Source organism: Cornus florida, unplaced genomic scaffold (genome assembly GCF_030987335.1).
Source record: "Cornus florida cultivar Cherokee Brave unplaced genomic scaffold, ASM3098733v1 CherokeeBrave_3.0.0_Hap2_Chr06, whole genome shotgun sequence".
NCBI lineage: Eukaryota > Viridiplantae > Streptophyta > Magnoliopsida > Cornales > Cornaceae > Cornus > Cornus florida.
Genome location: NW_026775576.1, coordinates 73,914,681 through 73,933,482, shown reverse-complemented (window position 1 = coordinate 73,933,482; position 18,802 = coordinate 73,914,681). Strand labels below are relative to the sequence as shown.

The 18,802-nt window shown below is 33.9% G+C and overlaps 2 protein-coding genes across 3 annotated transcripts; both read right to left on the bottom strand.

Moving 5' to 3' along the window:
* Window positions 1-1,218: 1,218 nt before the first annotated feature.
* Window positions 1,219-8,791, bottom strand: LOC132312060 (uncharacterized). Its single transcript, XM_059810293.1, has 10 exons — window positions 8,557-8,791; window positions 8,180-8,255; window positions 7,953-8,050; window positions 4,607-4,708; window positions 4,348-4,434; window positions 3,725-3,841; window positions 3,097-3,200; window positions 2,328-2,467; window positions 2,103-2,239; window positions 1,219-1,977 (listed from the first exon to the last, which is right to left on the bottom strand). The coding sequence occupies exons 1-10, from the start codon at window positions 8,737-8,739 to the stop codon at window positions 1,666-1,668; spliced, it is 1,356 nt and encodes a 451-aa protein (XP_059666276.1). The 5' UTR covers window positions 8,740-8,791; the 3' UTR covers window positions 1,219-1,665.
* Window positions 8,792-13,062: 4,271 nt separating this feature from the next.
* On the bottom strand, window positions 13,063-17,086 carry LOC132312059 (probable serine/threonine-protein kinase PBL10). 2 transcript variants are annotated; one of them, XM_059810291.1, is made up of 7 exons: window positions 16,899-17,086; window positions 15,303-15,397; window positions 14,540-14,799; window positions 14,086-14,224; window positions 13,856-13,998; window positions 13,607-13,754; window positions 13,063-13,489 (listed from the first exon to the last, which is right to left on the bottom strand). In XM_059810291.1, exons 2-7 carry the CDS (start codon window positions 15,352-15,354, stop codon window positions 13,170-13,172), a joined length of 1,062 nt encoding a protein of 353 aa, XP_059666274.1. In that variant the 5' UTR covers window positions 15,355-15,397; window positions 16,899-17,086; the 3' UTR covers window positions 13,063-13,169. The 2 variants fall into 2 exon arrangements, with proteins under 2 accessions (XP_059666274.1, XP_059666275.1); XM_059810292.1 differs by lacking the exon at window positions 16,899-17,086 and adding an exon at window positions 16,602-16,880.
* Between the last annotated feature and the right edge of the window lie 1,716 nt (window positions 17,087-18,802).

The window sequence follows — 18,802 nt, the reverse complement described above, 5'->3', positions numbered from 1 at the left end:
ATTCCTTTGATTCCAAACACTAGAAATTTCATTTTAAATTCCAAATCTCATCATTCCAAACATAAACACAGTTTATATTTATATAGATTGGGGATGTATAATTAACCTTGGCTTTACATTTCAATATGGATAATGTTTTAGATAATAGACTTTCATTAATTTTTTTTGGGAGATATTAGTGTGTTTGATTTGTTCTTTAGGATCTCCTTTTCACTTGAGACTTGAGATGATAAATCACAAAAATATTCAGTTTAAATGCTTCCAATCATAGCTATATATATTCAATACAATAATATTCCGTTTATATTTATACAACAGTACTTCGGTAATGATCTACATTAATGTCATTTAGAGATGAAATGGCCCACTTGACTTTCATTCTTTCTTTTTTTTTTTTTTTTTTTTTAATTGACAATCAAAGACAATGTATCATAACAATAACAATAACAAAATTGTGTCACATATGTGGTGTAAATGGCATAAATGGTGATGACCTGTTGTCTACATTTATATAAGAAATTATTAGATAATTTTGGACCATTTGACACATAATAGACTAGTTCAATCTAGATCGTTGTTAGATTTCTTTATAATATATTAATATACTCTTGTGAGGTCATTTTTTTAATTGAAAAGTCTGAATTAACTTGGTCTATCAAGTATCAATGGACTAGAATCCTGTAATAATTTATTTTATTTATATAACTACCTACATCCCCAAAACCATTCTCAAAGTTTGTACAGAATTCTTAAGAAATATAGGAAAATCATTTGGCAATTTTTGAAAATGTGTTGAAAGCTTTGGAAAAGCTCATTGAGAAGAAGTTGAAGAACCTTTTTAGAAAATAATAGTAATAATAATAATAATAATAATAATAATAATAATATATAAAAACCTTCTAAATAACTTTGAAAAAATCCATTCTCTATACAAGTTTCTTTTCAGACTTATTTACAACTCAACAAAACATTTTTCCAATTCCTGAAAATCAATTACATAAATCCTACTTTCTCTATCATCAATTCAGTAATCATTGATTAGTGTTAAAAAATCATTTAGAACAGTAGACTTTTTTCTGTCATTGTATACCTTTCAAGTTCTTTTTACTTTATGCTATCATTGTGTGCTCTTCAAAGGGGTTTTTTTTTTTTTTTTTTTTTTCCCAAAATTTGTTACTATCTACCTAACTTCTTTTGAATGAATTACTACAGTACAAATACAATGAACAAACAGTAGATGCTCATGTATAACTCATGGTTTACAAAAATCTCCTGTTTCATGTACATAATTTCTAGCGCCCAAAAAGGAATTCTTCAATTTTCACACGACAGTGCCACATAATTTACTAATAATTTCAGATAGTACTGCTTTCATTACAAATGAAACAACTACTATTGATATACAAATAGAAGCTCAAGAATTTTACAAAAACTATCATTTATAATGATGATTTTCCTGTTAAAACTGTATGAGATCAAGAACCCGACATCGCAAGCAAGTAACCAAAGAGCACCTTCCCTCTCTCCTCCACCATCTATGTCTCCCATGCATCGCCAGCAAGGTATAAACTCTCATCAACACGACTACGTACGAAGGGAGATGAAACAATAAAGCCTACACAAGTTGAGCAAAGGCATCAAGCCCGTGCAGAAAATTTTGCAAGATCAACAAGCAACTTGGACGTCAATTTGAGATTGTAGATTATCAGAGCCTGCAACCAAAGGGACGTCAACTTGAGATTGCATATCATCAGAGCCTGCAACCAAAGGGACTTCAATTTGAGGTTGCAGATCATCAGAGCCTGCAACCAAAGGGACGTCAATTTGAGATTGCAGATTATCCAAGCCTGCAACCAAAGGGCTCTTCTGAAACTCATTTCTTAGCTGTCCACAAGCTGCACTAGCATCAAGGCCTCGTGTTTGACGTACACTGGTAGTTACTTTCTTGGACTCTAGAGCAGCTGCAAATGCAAGCACCTGCATTGTATAATGAGATTGAAGCTTCAAAATTTTTGCACATGTCAAAGAGACAAGAATAAGATAGGGAACAAAGCACAGCGTTATCCAAAGGTATGTTTTGCTTGATGAAAAAAATAACATACAGCTTTCTTATATGGGCGCCGGTATTCAGAACCTTCTATTGGATTGAAAGGTATCAGATTCACATGATAACCACGGCCCCACTCATGGAGTAGCTCTGCAAGTTCTATAGCATGCTCTACTTGATCATTGACACCAGCTGCCATAAAAGAGAGCAGTCACTTTCATGTTGTTATTACTTGTGAGAAAGGAGGCGGCAAGAAATTTTGCAACTAAAATTTCACTACCTAAAAGTGTGTACTCAAAAGAAACCCGTCGACTGGTTTCAAGGAAGTAGTCCCTGCAATCCTTCAGAATTGCATCCAAGGGGTAGGATTTTGCACTAGGCACAATTTTTTCCCTTAGTTTCTGGTTTGGAGCATGTAAGCTGATGTACAAGAAAGAAAAGGGAAAAATAAATAACTAACTAAATAAATAAATAAACAAGGCAGTCGTAAAACACATCAGGAAAGCATTAAAGGAAATGTACCACTTCTGTTAGTTTAATATATGGTTAGAGAAAATTACAAATACAACCCCCTGAAGTTTGCATATGAGAACAGCATTTGAAGGAAAGATGGCAGTGATACCCAGTAATTCAAAATGATTCATTAAGACTCTGACTGAAAGAAACGGAAAAGGGATGAGAGTGCACAGGCGGCTGTTTTCAATAGCACTGCTGAACCAGTTGCCACACACTGGCTCCCCATAGCTCCTTCCCTTCCATAAAAGACACATAGGGAAGAGAGGAAATCTCTGCCGCGCTCTCTATCTATTTATGTGGACTCTCCAACAGTACAAATGGGAAATCACCCAATCAGGTAGTTCCTTTAAGCAAGATGTTACTTGCTTTAGCTTGAAATTGATCAAAACATTGAGAAAACAATAACAATGGTAACAATAAAAATAATAGTAATTAATCTATAATTAAGTCAAAATACAAATATAATAGGTGGTTAAAAACAGCATGATTACTCACAACCAACATAACTTTGATCACCTATTATTAAGGCATACCTGACGGCCAATGTGGACTGAAGTTTGTGTGAAGCCAGTCTTTTTATTGTGTTCGGAACGCCAACAGTAGAAATTGTCATCATTCTTTGTCCAATTTGCACATCCTTGAAACAAAGAGAACATATTGCATATGAGCTGAGACTAGAACCCAAATGCTAAAAGTTGTTGCACCAGCTTAACAACATATAGGAGGTATGCTTAGTGAGAAATATGCCTAGTAATTATAGAAAGACAAACCAGTTTGACAATTCAGTATATTATGAAATTGTACCCAGGCTAATTCCAATTTAAATCAATTAGTTTAACACATTCAGTTTCCTATCATGGATGATTGACAAAGAGATTTTATTACCACATTTCCAATCCCAGGTTGTATCATGTAGGATGACATATGCATCTCTTAATAGATATAAAAAAATCGAAGAAAACACTTCTCAAACCTTTAAAAGAATCAGAGCAACAGTATTTCATGTTTATTGTGTGTGTAGGTAATTGTTGAAAAAAAAAAAAGAAACAGATTTTTAATAACTGTGGTTCAATTTTGTTTTCTTTAAATAAAGAAAAACAAAGCACACTATAAATTACAACCAACAACTAGATGATGTTCATGAAATAATTGTAAGCGCACCTTATTCAAGCATTGGTGAGCTTCAAGAACTGTTTTCAGGTTCAACATGGGCTCACCCATCCCCATGAACACTACATTTGTGACCCTATGCTTGAAAAGATCCTCTATTGCCAACACCTACATAAATAAAATGTAGTAGCACAAAGTTTTAGTTATATAATTGTCACAATACTCAAAAGCTTGTTAGAAAGGACACAATTTTGAAGTAAAGCATTACCACCGATGGTGGGACAGTGATGGTGACTATTTAAAGCTATATAATTACAGTTGACTATCATTTCTCCCATTTCAGAAAGTAAAACAAATCACCAGAAAGGACAACTGAGACCCAATGAGAGTCTGATAATAACAGGACTACCTTTGACCACTAACTGTTAGCTTGAGTGGTATCTCTAGCCACTAAGGAGGTGCAGGATTCAAATACCGGGGGCATGCATCCTACTAAATTTAATTAAACAAAATGGCAGCCCTAAGTTTATTTATGTTGAAGACATGATTTAATTCCAATCTAAATTAAACTTAACCAAAATTTGTTCCCAACTCATGAAAAAATCGAGATATTTGAATAGCCCCAACATATAATGGACTTCAGAAAAAGAACATAGAAAAGATGTAAAACAGACCTGCTCAACAATTTCATGCCTTTTAAGGTTCCTTGAAAATCCCCCCTTGCCAGTAGCACAGAACGAGCAACGCAATGGGCAGCCCACCTGGATATTAAAAGCAAAGGGAAGACCAGATATTTCTAAAAACATAACTCAAAAATCACACAAATGAGAAGTATGCCAATGAAGGGCAAATATACAAATTTAACTCAATTTAAGAACACCCAGCAAAGGAAAAAAAAAATGTCACAGGCCGATTATCCAGTTATAATATCACCTGTGATGATATACATGCAGTAAGGCGACCTGAACCTTTATCTTCTTCAACTGGTATGCCAACTGTTTCAACCAGTCTGTTGTCCTCCAGTTTTATTAATAACTGCAAGGTCAAATAGTAAGACTGTGAGAAAAAGACAATAAAATCATATAGAGAAAACCCACAGGAGATTTTCTAGACCAGATTGATAGTAAATGAAATGTTACTAACGATCATGTAAAACAGAAATATTCCCAGTTTAAAAAACCATTTATATCTGCATGAGACTGGATAATTGAAAATTGAAATATATTTACAATCCTTCCACAAAATTTTTATTGCTTCAGAATTGTGACAGTGTCGTAATGGATGTTGTGCATACAATTTCACTTTGTCATTTTCTTTTTAGCAACAAGAATATGATCAGAATAAATGACTACATTTACTATTCTAGTTGACCAATAATTTCCATTATATTTTCGGTTATTTCCTGATATCTCAGTAGATATATCCGGTATCTCAGCTGGTATGTTTCTCTCCTCTTTTTTTTTTTTAATCATTTTTAAAACGCATCTTTACATATGTTCTTACAAATTTTGGTAAGTGTACAAGGACAAATTTAAGTGACAACTTAATCCATTAAGTTACATGTGCAACTTAATCAAACTTTATTTGGAAATTATAAAAACAATTCTTAAAAGGAGAATACTTTTTTTATGTAAAGATAGCAATATATCAGACAATATTTCCCGTTATCCCATTTTAAATCATCTGTTATAATCTCAATTCTCAAATATATTGAAGTGATGTGTTTGTTTGGTCAATCTGTTATTAAAACATCACAACGTATAGCAATATCTTGATGAAATTTAAAATTGCAATCCTATGTATACAATACCCACCTTCGCGGGCTCGCAAACTCAATAAAGGGCGGTCCCAGTTTATGTGAACAAAAGAAGTCCATGCAACAGACTGAAATTTTCTCCAGTAATCCCTCATCCATGTCAACCACTAAAAGTACAATAGTAAGAACATGTAATTGTGAGCTGGTGCATAAATTGTTCGCATGGTGCTCTCAATTTGTTTGGCATGCAGTGGATTGTCCCTTGCCTTGTGGATGATCTTCTTCGTTGCAGGGCTAGAGGTTTTGTAATATGTGTTAGGAAAATAACCATCAAGTTTCGAAGGCTGTCTCATGTGGAGCATGGAAGAGGATCCTCTCCGGTGCACATATAAGGGTGGTCATTGCACCACCCCATCACCTTTATACAGTGGTGCAATCACCACTCTTAGATGAGCACTGGATAATACAGGTTCAATGGAGAGCATTTGGGTCCGTGAAGCATATGGCAAAGGAGAATAACTGCACATTGAGTTAACTATCCATGGGATCAAAAAGTTTGATATATACTTCTTCATTTTTGGATGTCTAGGTATTTTCTATATTAATTACATTATTTTCTCTATTTCTTTTGGAAGATTTATCTTAGTACTGCACATGTACATGGTCTGTGCCCCACATGGAACTTTTATTTATAACACATTTTTTCTTACATAATACCATTCTAATTGTAATGTCATTTCAAGTAAGGCTATTTGTTATATGTATAAAACTCATTCCATGGTATCTGCAAGGTCATGTATAGAATTACTTTAACAATCTCCAAACAATTTTATTTTTTTACTACCGCATATGGTGATGGCTCAATATTAAGTAATGCTCTGTTATAGAGGATGGTTTTCGATCTTCAAAATGCCCTAAAAGAAAAAGAAATTTCATGTTTTATAGTGGAGCATCAGGGGATTATTGCTCAATACAATGCTAAAAGTTCAACTTGTCAAGCATGAGAATCGGTTTGAATATGAAGACAATCACTTTGTACACATAATAGTACAATAAGTTTGTACCCTATTTACCCCTTTAAGCACTAGGTAATGGCTACAGGGGAGTTGTTTGGTATGGGAAGAAGTACGAAGAAGAAAAAAGATTATGTTCCTGAATTTAATGAACAAAAACAAACCCATTTTGAGGGAAGAAAATGAAGTTCAATTACTAACTTTCAAAGCTTACATGGGCTGAAGCAACTAAAAATGATTGCAAAAAATTAAATCTAAGATAAGACATGGTGTATAATAGAAAAGAGTGGAAAAAGAGAATTCATGTGGCCAACCCCATTCCTAATGGATAAAGGCAAGGATGATGATGATGATGATGATTTAGTTATTGGCCCATTCGGTAGTGAGGAAAATGGAAGGAAGGAAGAGGGAAGAAGGAAAGGGGGAGGGATGGAAGGCCCTTACTTTGTTTGGTAGAAGAGAAAAGGAGGGAAGGATTATAGGAGAAATGCCCCATCCTTCAAGCTCCACCATATCCCTTTCTTCCAGAAGTGGAAGAAAATGGGGATGGAAACATTTTTATTCCAAAAGGCAGGAAACATTTCTCTCTTTTTCTACATTTGTACCCTCTCAAAAAAGCTTCTTTTTAGTTATGAAATGGTATAACAGTCGAATCAACAACCTCCGTTTTTTGCAATCGCCCCTTCCCTCACCAGCACAATCAGTAAATCCACAACCATCTTTCCCACCACAACTTCATTGCCACTTGAGCACCAGACCCCTCATGACAGCCTTTAATGCTCCATCATCTCCATAGTTATCAATCAAGTCATTATCTAGCCAATTTATGTTGAGCAAACTAGATTTCATTGATTTAATATTTGATGGAGCAGAACTGAATCTCATTCAAGATCCCATTTCAGTGGAATTCAAGATTATTGCTTTTAATGTGAAACTGTTTGTGTAGCTTCAGGAATTTATTCCAAAAATTGATATGGATTTCATTCATAATAAAGCATTTAAAGATTCAAAACAATGGAATTATACTTGGGACGTAAAGTTTTACTTGCAAGCTGAAAACCTTGCAATCACTCACAGCTTAAGGTTAATTTAAAGTCTTAACCGATTCAATTTCCTTGAATATAGCAACCTTGGACTTCCCAATACATCTCAAAGCAAAAGTGATGCAACATGGCAATCAATTAACTACAATCAAATCCTTTGCAGCTCAGTAATGAGTCTATGTTGTTCTTCAGTGTTCAAACACTAAAAAACAATGGTACCAAACCACCATTTCTTTGACTCTTATTTAATCCAAGTTTAATTATTGGCTTCATTTCACAACAAAATTAAGTGATTGAAAATTTATCAAAAGCTAAAATTGCATCATTCATTTCAAAGTGGTGCTTGAAGCCCAATGACAATATCATATCTAAAGAAATACTTGAGCTTACTTGAAATGAATAACAAGAAACATAAAATCATCCTTGGTCACCGCCTCGACCAATATCAGATAACAAAACCATTTTACCTTGATAGTGCCATCAGCTGCAGTGACCTTCTCATGAACGGGAGACCGCCCAACTCTCCATCCGGCTTCCTGAAGATCATTCCTGAATGCCTGAGGTACTGTTCACCAAAATTAAGTACAAACAATTAAAACTATCACACATAATTCTCAATGAGGAAAGCAAAACCAGACCAAACAAGGGGGAAAAAAAAAAAAAAAAACAGACCAAAGAAACAAAGAGTGCTCACTTTGACTGAAATCCTGAATTTCTTTGACCTTTCTCTTGTATAACAGATGATGAAGTTGTTTCCCTCTATAGCTTTGCTAAAATCAAACAAATAAAAAACTTAATGCAAACCTGTAAAAATTGAAATGAGACAGTGTGTGTAAAAATTGAATGTGTGTGTGTTGGAAAAAGAAAAACAATAGAATTGTTGTTTGTTTCTGAAACCAAAAGATACGGCTCAGCAAAGCCAATGAGATGTATTGGGCGAAATAAAATGGATGTTGTTGTGTAAGGGGTTCAAAGCAATGAAAATTTGGGTACTAATTTTCTTTTCTGTACCTGCATTTTCTCAGCATTCAAACGGAGCATATTGATTCAATTTTCATTTTCTGAAGTTACCTGACCGAATTCGAGAGCAAGTTGCTGAAGCTCTTGCTCAGACATGCCGAGGAGCACCTGCGAGTCCCCTTGCGAGACCTTCTTCAGAGAAGGGACAGCGACGGCGCGTGATGGTATTGTTAGGGCACGAGACCGTACCGCACGTGCGAAGGGCACGTAGCACACGTACTGAAGCAACGCCATTGGTGATTGTACTCCACAGTCGCGAGCGAAACCAGGAACAAGAAGCAGAAGAACAAGGTTTACTTAAACCTCATCTCCTCTGAAAAGACGAAAATAGGTCTAGATATTTATTTGGTGTTTAGTTTAAGTATTAGTACGCATTTACTATTTATATGACAGGTAAGTAGGAATTAACAGCAAAATTTGTTTGTTTAAAATCCCGGTGGCATTCTAAAATTTAAAGATGTATCACAAGCCGTTGAGAGGAACAATCATGTGACTGACCGAAAAAAAAAAAAAATTTAAAAACCGCAAAAGAAAAAATTATGGGAGGAGAGAAAAATTTATACTCCAAATCTTTTTTTATAACCCCAAAAATTCATTTTTCACATACTTCCTTCTAATATGATCTAAGCAAGTATTGTCCTAATTAAAACCTCTAATTAATAATACGAGAAAAAAAAAAATACTAATAGTGCATGTTTGGGATTTCGTTTGTAGCATTCAAAAGTGCGTTTAATTTAACATTTTATGTTTGGTAGAAAAAAACGTGCTTTTAAGGAATACTGGAGTAGGGATTGTATAAAAAAAATGCTTTCTACTGAACATTGAGTTGTTAAATCTTTAAGAGTAGAAATGAATATTGTAATATTGTGAGGATTGTTATTGCTAACCAGGTTTGATGTTCAATTCCCTTGAATTTTTATAGTTCAATTTCACAATTTTTACACATAACTCTTAATATTCTAGATTCTAAATATTTTATCCATTACATTTATCTAAAAAATTACAACTTAGATTTTTCATTCACATTCAATAGTATTTCAAGATTTTGGTTAAAAATTCTCTATAAAAGTGCACCTTTAACCGTTTAATAAAGAATACTTCTCAAATTGTTTCTCGAATTATTGATTTATTGGAATTTCTCTGCCCTATCTTGAAATTATGTTTGGGTAATTCACACATTTATTAGTGTTTGGATAATATTGTAAAATTAGTAATAAAAGTGTTTTAAGTAATAGTGTTACCAAACAAATTTTAAAATAGCTTTTAAGTATAAAAAATGCTTGACATAATGTATCACCGCCTAACACGCTTTTTACTTGTAGAACTTTTTATGACAGCTCTATTGATAAAAACGCTTTTACTATTATAACAGCAACTCCAAATAAGCTCTAATACTTCATTTAGTTGTAGGGATAGAAAAATGGAAGGAGAAGTTGAATGAGACATTCGTAAGGAGGAGAATGTAGAGGGAATAAATAATAGAAATGATGGATGTAGTGACACATTATTTTTGTTTGATTGAAAGGAAGAGAAATATAGTTTTATATTATTTTTACTAATATACCTTAATTATATAAAATTATAGATAATATACTTGCCTACTTATTGGTGAATAGAAAGTTCATACTATGTGTCGCAAAAACAGAGTGACAAGTGTCCTATGATAAAAATAATAATAAAAAATAAAGATTCAAAATGATATTCGGTATAAACCCAACATGATTCAAATCAAACTGTAATCCTCTCCCTCTCTCTCATGCTTGCAAAAACACTTCTCAATTACTTTCATGGTAATATGATATTATTATGATGTTTTCTTAAGAAACAATATGATCAAAATCAAATCTTAATAAGATGTTTTCAATGAGCAGTATAAACATCATATGAAAATAAATAAATAAATGTAAGGGGTTTGCAAATGGGCCTCAACCTTTCACAATCCCTCTGAATGTTGCAGTCAACCTCTGGCCACGAATTGGAATTTCCAATATAAATTATTGATTTGTTAAACATCTCTCCTCCCATGTCCCAACCTTACTCGAATGATTGATTGCATTTTCTCAAACAAAGTCTTCTTGATTCTTAATTTCTTAAATTATTGTAAATCCCAAAAGTTTTTTGTTCTGAAATTTGATATAACAGTTAATATGCACGGGGATGAAGACTGCATAGCAATGTTTCTTTCTCCATGAGGCTTCTCTTCATTAACCAGCATTTACTTCCCCTATCCTAATCCGATTCACCCCAATATGATTCCCCTAATATAATGTTTTTTGTTGCCACAAATTGATGTTTTGTATGCTCTTCTATAGGGCTATACGGTGATGGACAAAAACCGAGGTATTGGATGGAAGGTTAAGCAGCCGAGAGTGAGAGACATAATAGAATTGGGCAAGTAGCGTGAGATAGAGAGGGAGAGATCGATTAGGGTTTTGGTAGGGTGAGAAAGATAGAGCTGCAGTAAGAATTATAATAGGATTTGATTTGGATGTTATTGGGTTTAACCCGAATAACTTCTCAAATTTTTTATTTTTATTATTTTGTAACGTTGGACACTTGTCATTTTATCTTTACGACACATAAGAATATGAACTTTCCACTCACAATTATTTTCCTAAAATTATATATTCATTCCAAATTATGTAATAAGGTTAAAAATGAAAATTAAAAACTTGTTGGTTATTATCCTGCTTTTTGTCTACTCTTCCTCCCAATTTTGGGGGATACAAAATTACAAATGAATGATTCCTCCCTCTTTCCCTTTCCTTTCACCAAACACAAAAAAACTTATTTTATCCCCCCTTTCATCCATCCCTCCAACCAAATATAGTATAAGGATTCCATTCAAGTTTGTTATTCCAGCAAGCCTTTATTTTTTTAACTTACACAAAAAAAAAAAAAAAAAAGAAAGAAAAGAAAAGAAGAAGACATAATTAGTAGGGGTGGGCAAATAATCCCTGAATCCGCGAATTTAATCCGACCCGATACAATCGGATCGAATTACTACACCCACGGATCGGTGACGGATTCAAAAAAATCAAATCCGTAATTCACGAATCGGATCACGGATTGGATGATTAAAAATCCGATCCGATCCGTGAATATTTTCAAATAATATATTTGTTAATTTAATAAATTAATGATAATTTAATGGATTCTAAAGATGTATTAGTTAATAATTATTTAAATACATGAATTAATATAAAAAAGTTAAAATTTTATATAGTGGGTTATAGGAGGTGAGCAAATAATCCGCAAATCCGATCCAGTCCAATCCGTGCCGATCGGATCGGATTGCTACATCCACGGATTGGTGGCGGATTCAAAAAAATCAAATCCGTAGCTCACGGATCGGATCACGGATTGGGCTGTTAAAAATTCGATCCGTGAAATTTATATATATTTTTTCAAAAAATATATTAGTTAATTTAATTAGTTAATGATAATCTCATGTATTCTAATGATGTATTAGTTAATAATTATTTAAATATATGAATTAATATTAATAAATTAAAATTTTATGTATTGGGTTAAGGTTAAAAGATAAATAAGTAATAAATAATATTACTTATAAAAATTTAAAAAATAATAATAATAGATAATTTAGATAAAACTTAATCCGCGGATTCAATCAGATCCGATCCGTGGGATAACGGATCGGTGGCGGATTAAAAAATTTCTAATCCGTTGGGAGCGGATCGGATTAGGATTAATGCTTAATCCGATCCGTGACCACACCTAGTGGGTTATGGTTAAAAGACAAATAAATAATAAATAATATTAATTATAAAAATAAAAATAAAAAAATAATAATAATAGATAATTTAGATAAAATTCAATCAGTGAGTGGATTCAATTCGATCCGATTCGTTATTATACGGTTTCGATCTGATCCGTGGGATAATGAATTGGTGGCGGATTAAGACTTGTCTAATTCGTTGAGAGAGGAGATTAAGACTTGTCTAATTCGTTGAGAGCGGATCAAATTAGGATTGATGCCTAATCTAATCCGATCAGATCCGTGTCACCCCTAATTATTAGGACTTATAATTAAGATTGAGATACAGATTGAAGATTAGGGTTTGTATTTGCAAGAGAGATGCAAAATCAAAGAGAAAGAGAGAGAGAGAGTCATAATCGGAGAGAGGGAAAGAATTGATGAACGAGACCCGATCAAAAGCAAGACATTTAAGTCAGACGGTCTATCATTAGTCTTATCAAATATATAGAAATCAGAAGGGAGGAAATTGGTAGAAGACGTGTTTGAATATAAAAAGTACTTCTTCATCAACAATAACGTATACTTTAATTTAAAGAATAATTGTGACTCGTAAGTTAAAGATCAAAAGCTAAAGTAAATGTAAATGGAGTAGAAAAGGAATTTTGGAGGGAAGCTTGTCAAAATATAAAAGTAATTCTCTCTCAACATTCATATAGTTTAGAGAAATATTAGATGTAACTTGTAAGTTAATACCTAGAGACACCAAAACAAAATTAGACACAGATAATTTAATTTAATTTAGGTAACTTTTAATTTAATGTGAAGTAAAAGAGAAATTTGGAAGAAATCGTGTTTAAATATAAAAGTAATTCTTTGTGTACTTTACAAAAATGGCAACAATCATTAGATCGCACCAAACAATTGCATATCCTGTGTGGAATGATCACGTTGTGTGAGGCTCCTGAAGCTGCTCCAATGCTTTGACCACCTCATCCATGTTTGGCCTCAACATCGGTTTTGTTTCTAGGCATTCTCTAACAATTGTAGCTGCTCTTAGTGCTGCATCTACTGAGTACTGGCCTTCGATGCGAGCATCCATCACACGGACTACTGTTTTGCCTTTGCCGGCTAGGTAAGGCTTAATCCATTCGACAAGCCTGCATTCCCCCGGTGGACGGTTCTTGTCAAATGCTTGTCCACCGGTCAAAATCTCGAGGAGAGCAACCCCAAAACTATATACATCACTTTTGGCAGTTGCACGGCCTTCACAAGAGAAGAGAATGAATTAAGCATCAAAGAGGAAATGAACATTAGGTTTGCCATTCAGAAAACAGAAAACTATTTTTAGAGAATTAGAATAACACCGAGTATTTAGAATACCTGTGTCTACATACTCGGGCGATACATAAGCCAGTTCATCATCCGTACATATGGCCGCTTCAGGAGGTTTATAACCAATGACATGGATTTCATTATCTAGTGGCCCAACCTTGGTCGACTCAGAAATAGAAAGCTTTACATTGAAGTCCTGTCAATTAACAATGACACTCTTATGAGCGTCCACAGATATATATTGTTGAACTTTCAGAAGAAGCATTGAAAAAAAAAAAATTGAAATGTTTCACATACAGAATCAAGCAGGATATTAGAGGATTCGAAAACGCGATAAATGACTTTTGCTTCTGGGCTGTGAAGATATGCAAGTCCCTTTGCAGCGCCAAGAGCAACCTTCATACGGAGGTTCCAAGAAAGTGGTTCAACATAAGAAGCCCCTGTTAATCCCAACAAGTACTGGGGTCTCTTAATCAGACACATTCGAAGTGGATGACTAATATGGTGCAGAGGGAGTAAGAACTTACTCGAAAATAGATGATTTTTCAGGCTACCCCGAATCATGAAGTCATCATATACCAGAAGCCGATGTTCGTCCTCTAAACAGTACCCTACCAGTTTCACAAGATTGGGATGAGACAGCTGCCCTAAATAATTAATTTCTGCCTGTATTTGAAAAGGAGTAACAAATTAATAACCTAGAAGTGGTCAAATTCCAACACTCAGAGCCAAAATGATTAGGAAAATTCATTTAAGGATTCTGACCATATGTGAAATTAATAACCTAGAAGCGGTCAAATTAAGATGTACTACTAATTTTAGGATTTATGTGGTATCTTATCTAATGGACAGTCATGAAAACTCTCAATCAATTTGTCTTGATATATGAAAAATTGAGAATTTATATGTTTGTCTAGGGGTACCACGTATAACTACCCCGTAAACTTTCTAAAAATGTTAAATAATAGAGATTGTACATACCAACCATTCCTGGTGACTACTGTGAAAACTATGTGGCGGGTTTAGTCTCTCCACAGCTACAACCATGCCGGTCCCTGGTTTGGTAGCTCTAAATGTATTCTTATCAATCCAGCCTTTAAAGACAAGACCAGAACTACCTTCTGATCGGAAGTTCTTGGTGGCTCTTTTGAGTTCGCTAATGGCAAAGCTCTTCAAATTAGGGGATTCTACAATCTCACCCTCCATCGGAGGAGTCAATTGTGCGTAGATTGAATTCACCCCTACACATGCATATCAATACCAAAAACATCCATTAATTCACCCGACAATGCTGGGCAGAAAATGGAAATTCTCAACAAACAAAACTCAAATCACTTTTAAATTTACATAATCTCTGATTATGAGTTAACCACGAGCAATTCAATTTTCAGGTGAAAAGACGTATTGAATTGAATTGCTATGCTCATAGAAAATTTAGGTTCATGCATGAACATATACATATGTATCATATATATATATATATAGTGTTTGCAGTTTGCACTAAATATATCCATGTGAATTCATTGAATTTTGGTGATATGATAGCAAATTTTGCTGCACCATAATTATGAGCTCCACTTGATACCAAAGACTGAAAAGGTCTGGTTATCGAGATTGTGTTGATTTCATTGCGGTCCTGCCCTATCATAATCAAGTTGGTTCTTGATAGGTGATGCAGGCCAATACAAATATGACACGTGTTCTAGAAAATTGAGTAAAAAGTTTGAGAAAAAGTTGTGTGAACCTGGGTGACGAGGAGTCTCGGCTTTGCTTTTAGAACTCATACAAGAACCCATTAAGTACTCAAAACTGCACTCACGCCCCCCTTTTCCCTTTCACCTGCACAGAGAGCAGACCCAACCGAGCAGAGTTTCGGATCAATTGCAATTTATATCATAAATGGTAGGATTTATTTTATATTTTTTGCGTGTTTCCAAAGGTGCTATTACTTTAAGGCTCCGAAAAATATTTTTTTGGACTTACCGGAAAAAGAATTTTTTTTTAATTTTTTGGGGGGGTGCTACATATACAAAAGGAATAGATAGAATTAAAAAAAGGGAAGAAAAACTTTTAAAGGATAAAAAAAAAAAGAGTTTGAGTCATTTACATTTTTAAAGAAATCAAATGAATATTAAGAAAAAAAAGAAAAAGGAAAGGATATTATAATTTTTTTTTATAAATATAATAAACAAATAAATAAATAAAATTATTATATTTTATATTGGACAGAGCTAATGCGGGAGACATGTGCCTCGTCGACACTAACTCGGCCCTATACACACACACAACATACACATACACATACCCATACACATATACATAAAGAGTATGATGACCTTGGGAAACTGAAAAAGGATAACACTGGTAAAGATATGAAATAACATGTGATAAGGCATATCATTATTGTACGGACGAAAATGAGACCTAGCCAGCTAGCCATGATGGGACCAAAAGTGACGTCTGAATGTAAGAAAAGTGAACAAACAAACCAGCAAATTAACTATACTAATATTTTTTATTTAATTAACTGTCTAGTATGATACACAAATCAGTACAATTTGGATATATAATGCTATAAAGATGCAATTCTGGTCAGAAGTTTTGGGAAGACAGAAATTGGAATACAATTTTTTTTGGTTCTTTCTTTGTCAAGAAATATAACTTGGAGAAAGAGATCGAACACAAACTATTTTATTTTATTTTATCTCATTTATTTATTTTTTCATCAGACCTCTATGACCCTTCATGATCACCAAAAATTAGGGCTTATCAGCTGCACAGATCTAGAAAAAGAACCAACCAAAGCAGATCTGGGCCGGGTGTCAAAAATATCTATTTTTGATTCTCAACAATGATCGTAAGAGAAGAAAATCTGAAAGCTGTATTTTGTTATGTATCTGTTTCTCAAGCCAGCCAAAAAAGAGGAAAATCTGAAAGCTGTGTCCAATATATAAATATATATATATAAGTCACTAATTAATGCTCATACATATTAACTCTAAAGTCTTGGTGTTCTTGATAAAAAACGAATGCATAAGCTGACCTGCTCCTTATTCAATAGGTTGGCTTTGATTGGAAGTTGCCTAGCGCTCTTAAGTTTTTGAAGAGAGAGAGAATCTATCTACACCTTTGGTTAATTGTTAATTACTACTACAGCTCCAAAGTTTCAGAGACAGAGAAAGTAAAGGAGATATATATATATATATATATATATATAGAGAGAGAGAGAGAGAGAGAGAGAGAGAGAGGAAGGTCTCCAGCTCCAAAGTTTCAGAGAGACAAAGTAGAGGAGATATAGAGAGAGAAGAGGAGGATTGTAGCGAGCAAGTCCAGAACTAACCTTGGGCTTATATAGTGCGGCTCTCTCTCTCTCTTTGCTAGACTCTCTCTCTCAACCGTGAAGACTCTGGAGTTGGAAGGAAGGGTTAAGCCTGTACAGGCCGTTGCATTTCATGTAAATGATGTGATGGGTCAAATTATAATTTGAGAAAATTGAATGTAGCAGCATTAATTGATCAAAACCGAGTGTGGAATATATATATATAGACACGTACTAGTGCGTAGATAGATATATGTATATATAATATACGTGTTGTGTGTTTCGAACGCTTCAATTGGACAAAGGCGTGGTTCTTTAAAGTGACATTTCAAAGTAACCCATAATTTTGGAGTTGGACTAAGGCAGTGGTTGTTTAAAGACTAAAGCGACTTGGGACCAATTGGAAATGAGGAATTCAACAGATCCCATGGTCTCAGAGAGGTCAAACTGACCAAAGCCGGGTCTACGAACCAAAAGCTATTTCATGATTCTCATCAATCATGTAAGCAAATTGGATTTGTTTAACATGGATACCAATGATACAAGGAGAATGCGTAAATACCCACCAATGAGTAGGGTAAAATTACTCATTTTTACGTGATCTAATAATAAACTAACATATTATTTTTAATAATAAAATAATTTACGTATTTTTTTATTTTTTCGAATTAATCATTGAATAAATCGTATATAGTGTTTTTAGGTATGGACTATTTAATTTTTAAATGTGATGCGTTATTTTATTATTAGGTCATATAAGGAGTGAGTAACTTCACCATACTCACCAGTGAGTAGGTAAGCATTATTCATAATATAATGTTAGTACATTTGTAACTCGTCCAGTACGGTATCTTTTACTCACCCATAAAACTGTCATAATCACCCTTTCTTAGGGGCCAATGTCCTCATTGGTCACACTTTAGGCCATTCCACCACATGGTATTAAGGATGGGCAAATAATTCATGAATCCGATCTGATCCGTGCGAATCGGATTGGATTGCTACACCCACGGATAGGTGTCGGATTCAAAAAAATTGAATTCGTAGCTCACGGATTGGACTGTTAAAATTCAATCGAATCCACGAGTCCAGTTCAATCCGTGAGATTTATATATATATCACGGATTGGACTGTTAAAATTCAATCGAATCCGCGAGTCCGGTTCAATCCGTGAGATTTATATATATATATATATTCAAAGAATGTATTAATTAATTTAATTAGTTAATGATCATTTAATAGACTCTGTATTAGTTAATGATCATTTAAATATATGAATTAATTTATATAAATTGAAATTTTATCTATTGGGTTATGGTTAAAAAATAAACAATATTAATTTTAAGAAATAATAATAATATTGGACAATTTTAAAAAAAAAAATCCCAATTTGCGGATTCAATTCGATCCGTTATCCCACGAATCGGTGCGGATTAAAATTTTTTTAATCCGTTGGGAGCAGGTCGAATTAGGATTGATGTCTAATCCGATACGATCCGTGACCATCCTTACATTGTATAATATTGTTCACTTTAGATCCAAACCTGCAAGGTTTTGCTCTTGGGTTTAACCCCAAAATATTTCATACCAATTGGAGCATACAATTTTTACATATATATAATATTTTCCCTTTTCACACTCAAGTGATGTAAAATTGTGCACCCATATCGCTTCCAATGTGATAACTTGACAATGCCTCATGCACCCATTCAAGACACCCTACATGGTCCCCACAATCACAACCTCCATGGTCGTTCAAAAATTCAAATGCTTTTTCGGCCCTTGTTTTCAGGAAAAGTGTTAGAAATCATTCATCAACATATTTATTCTTTCCTTTTACTCCAATATACATGAAAACATAAATGACCCTTTTTATTGCCTCAAAGGTACACCCTTTTTTTGCCTTACTAGAACTAGGCCTATCA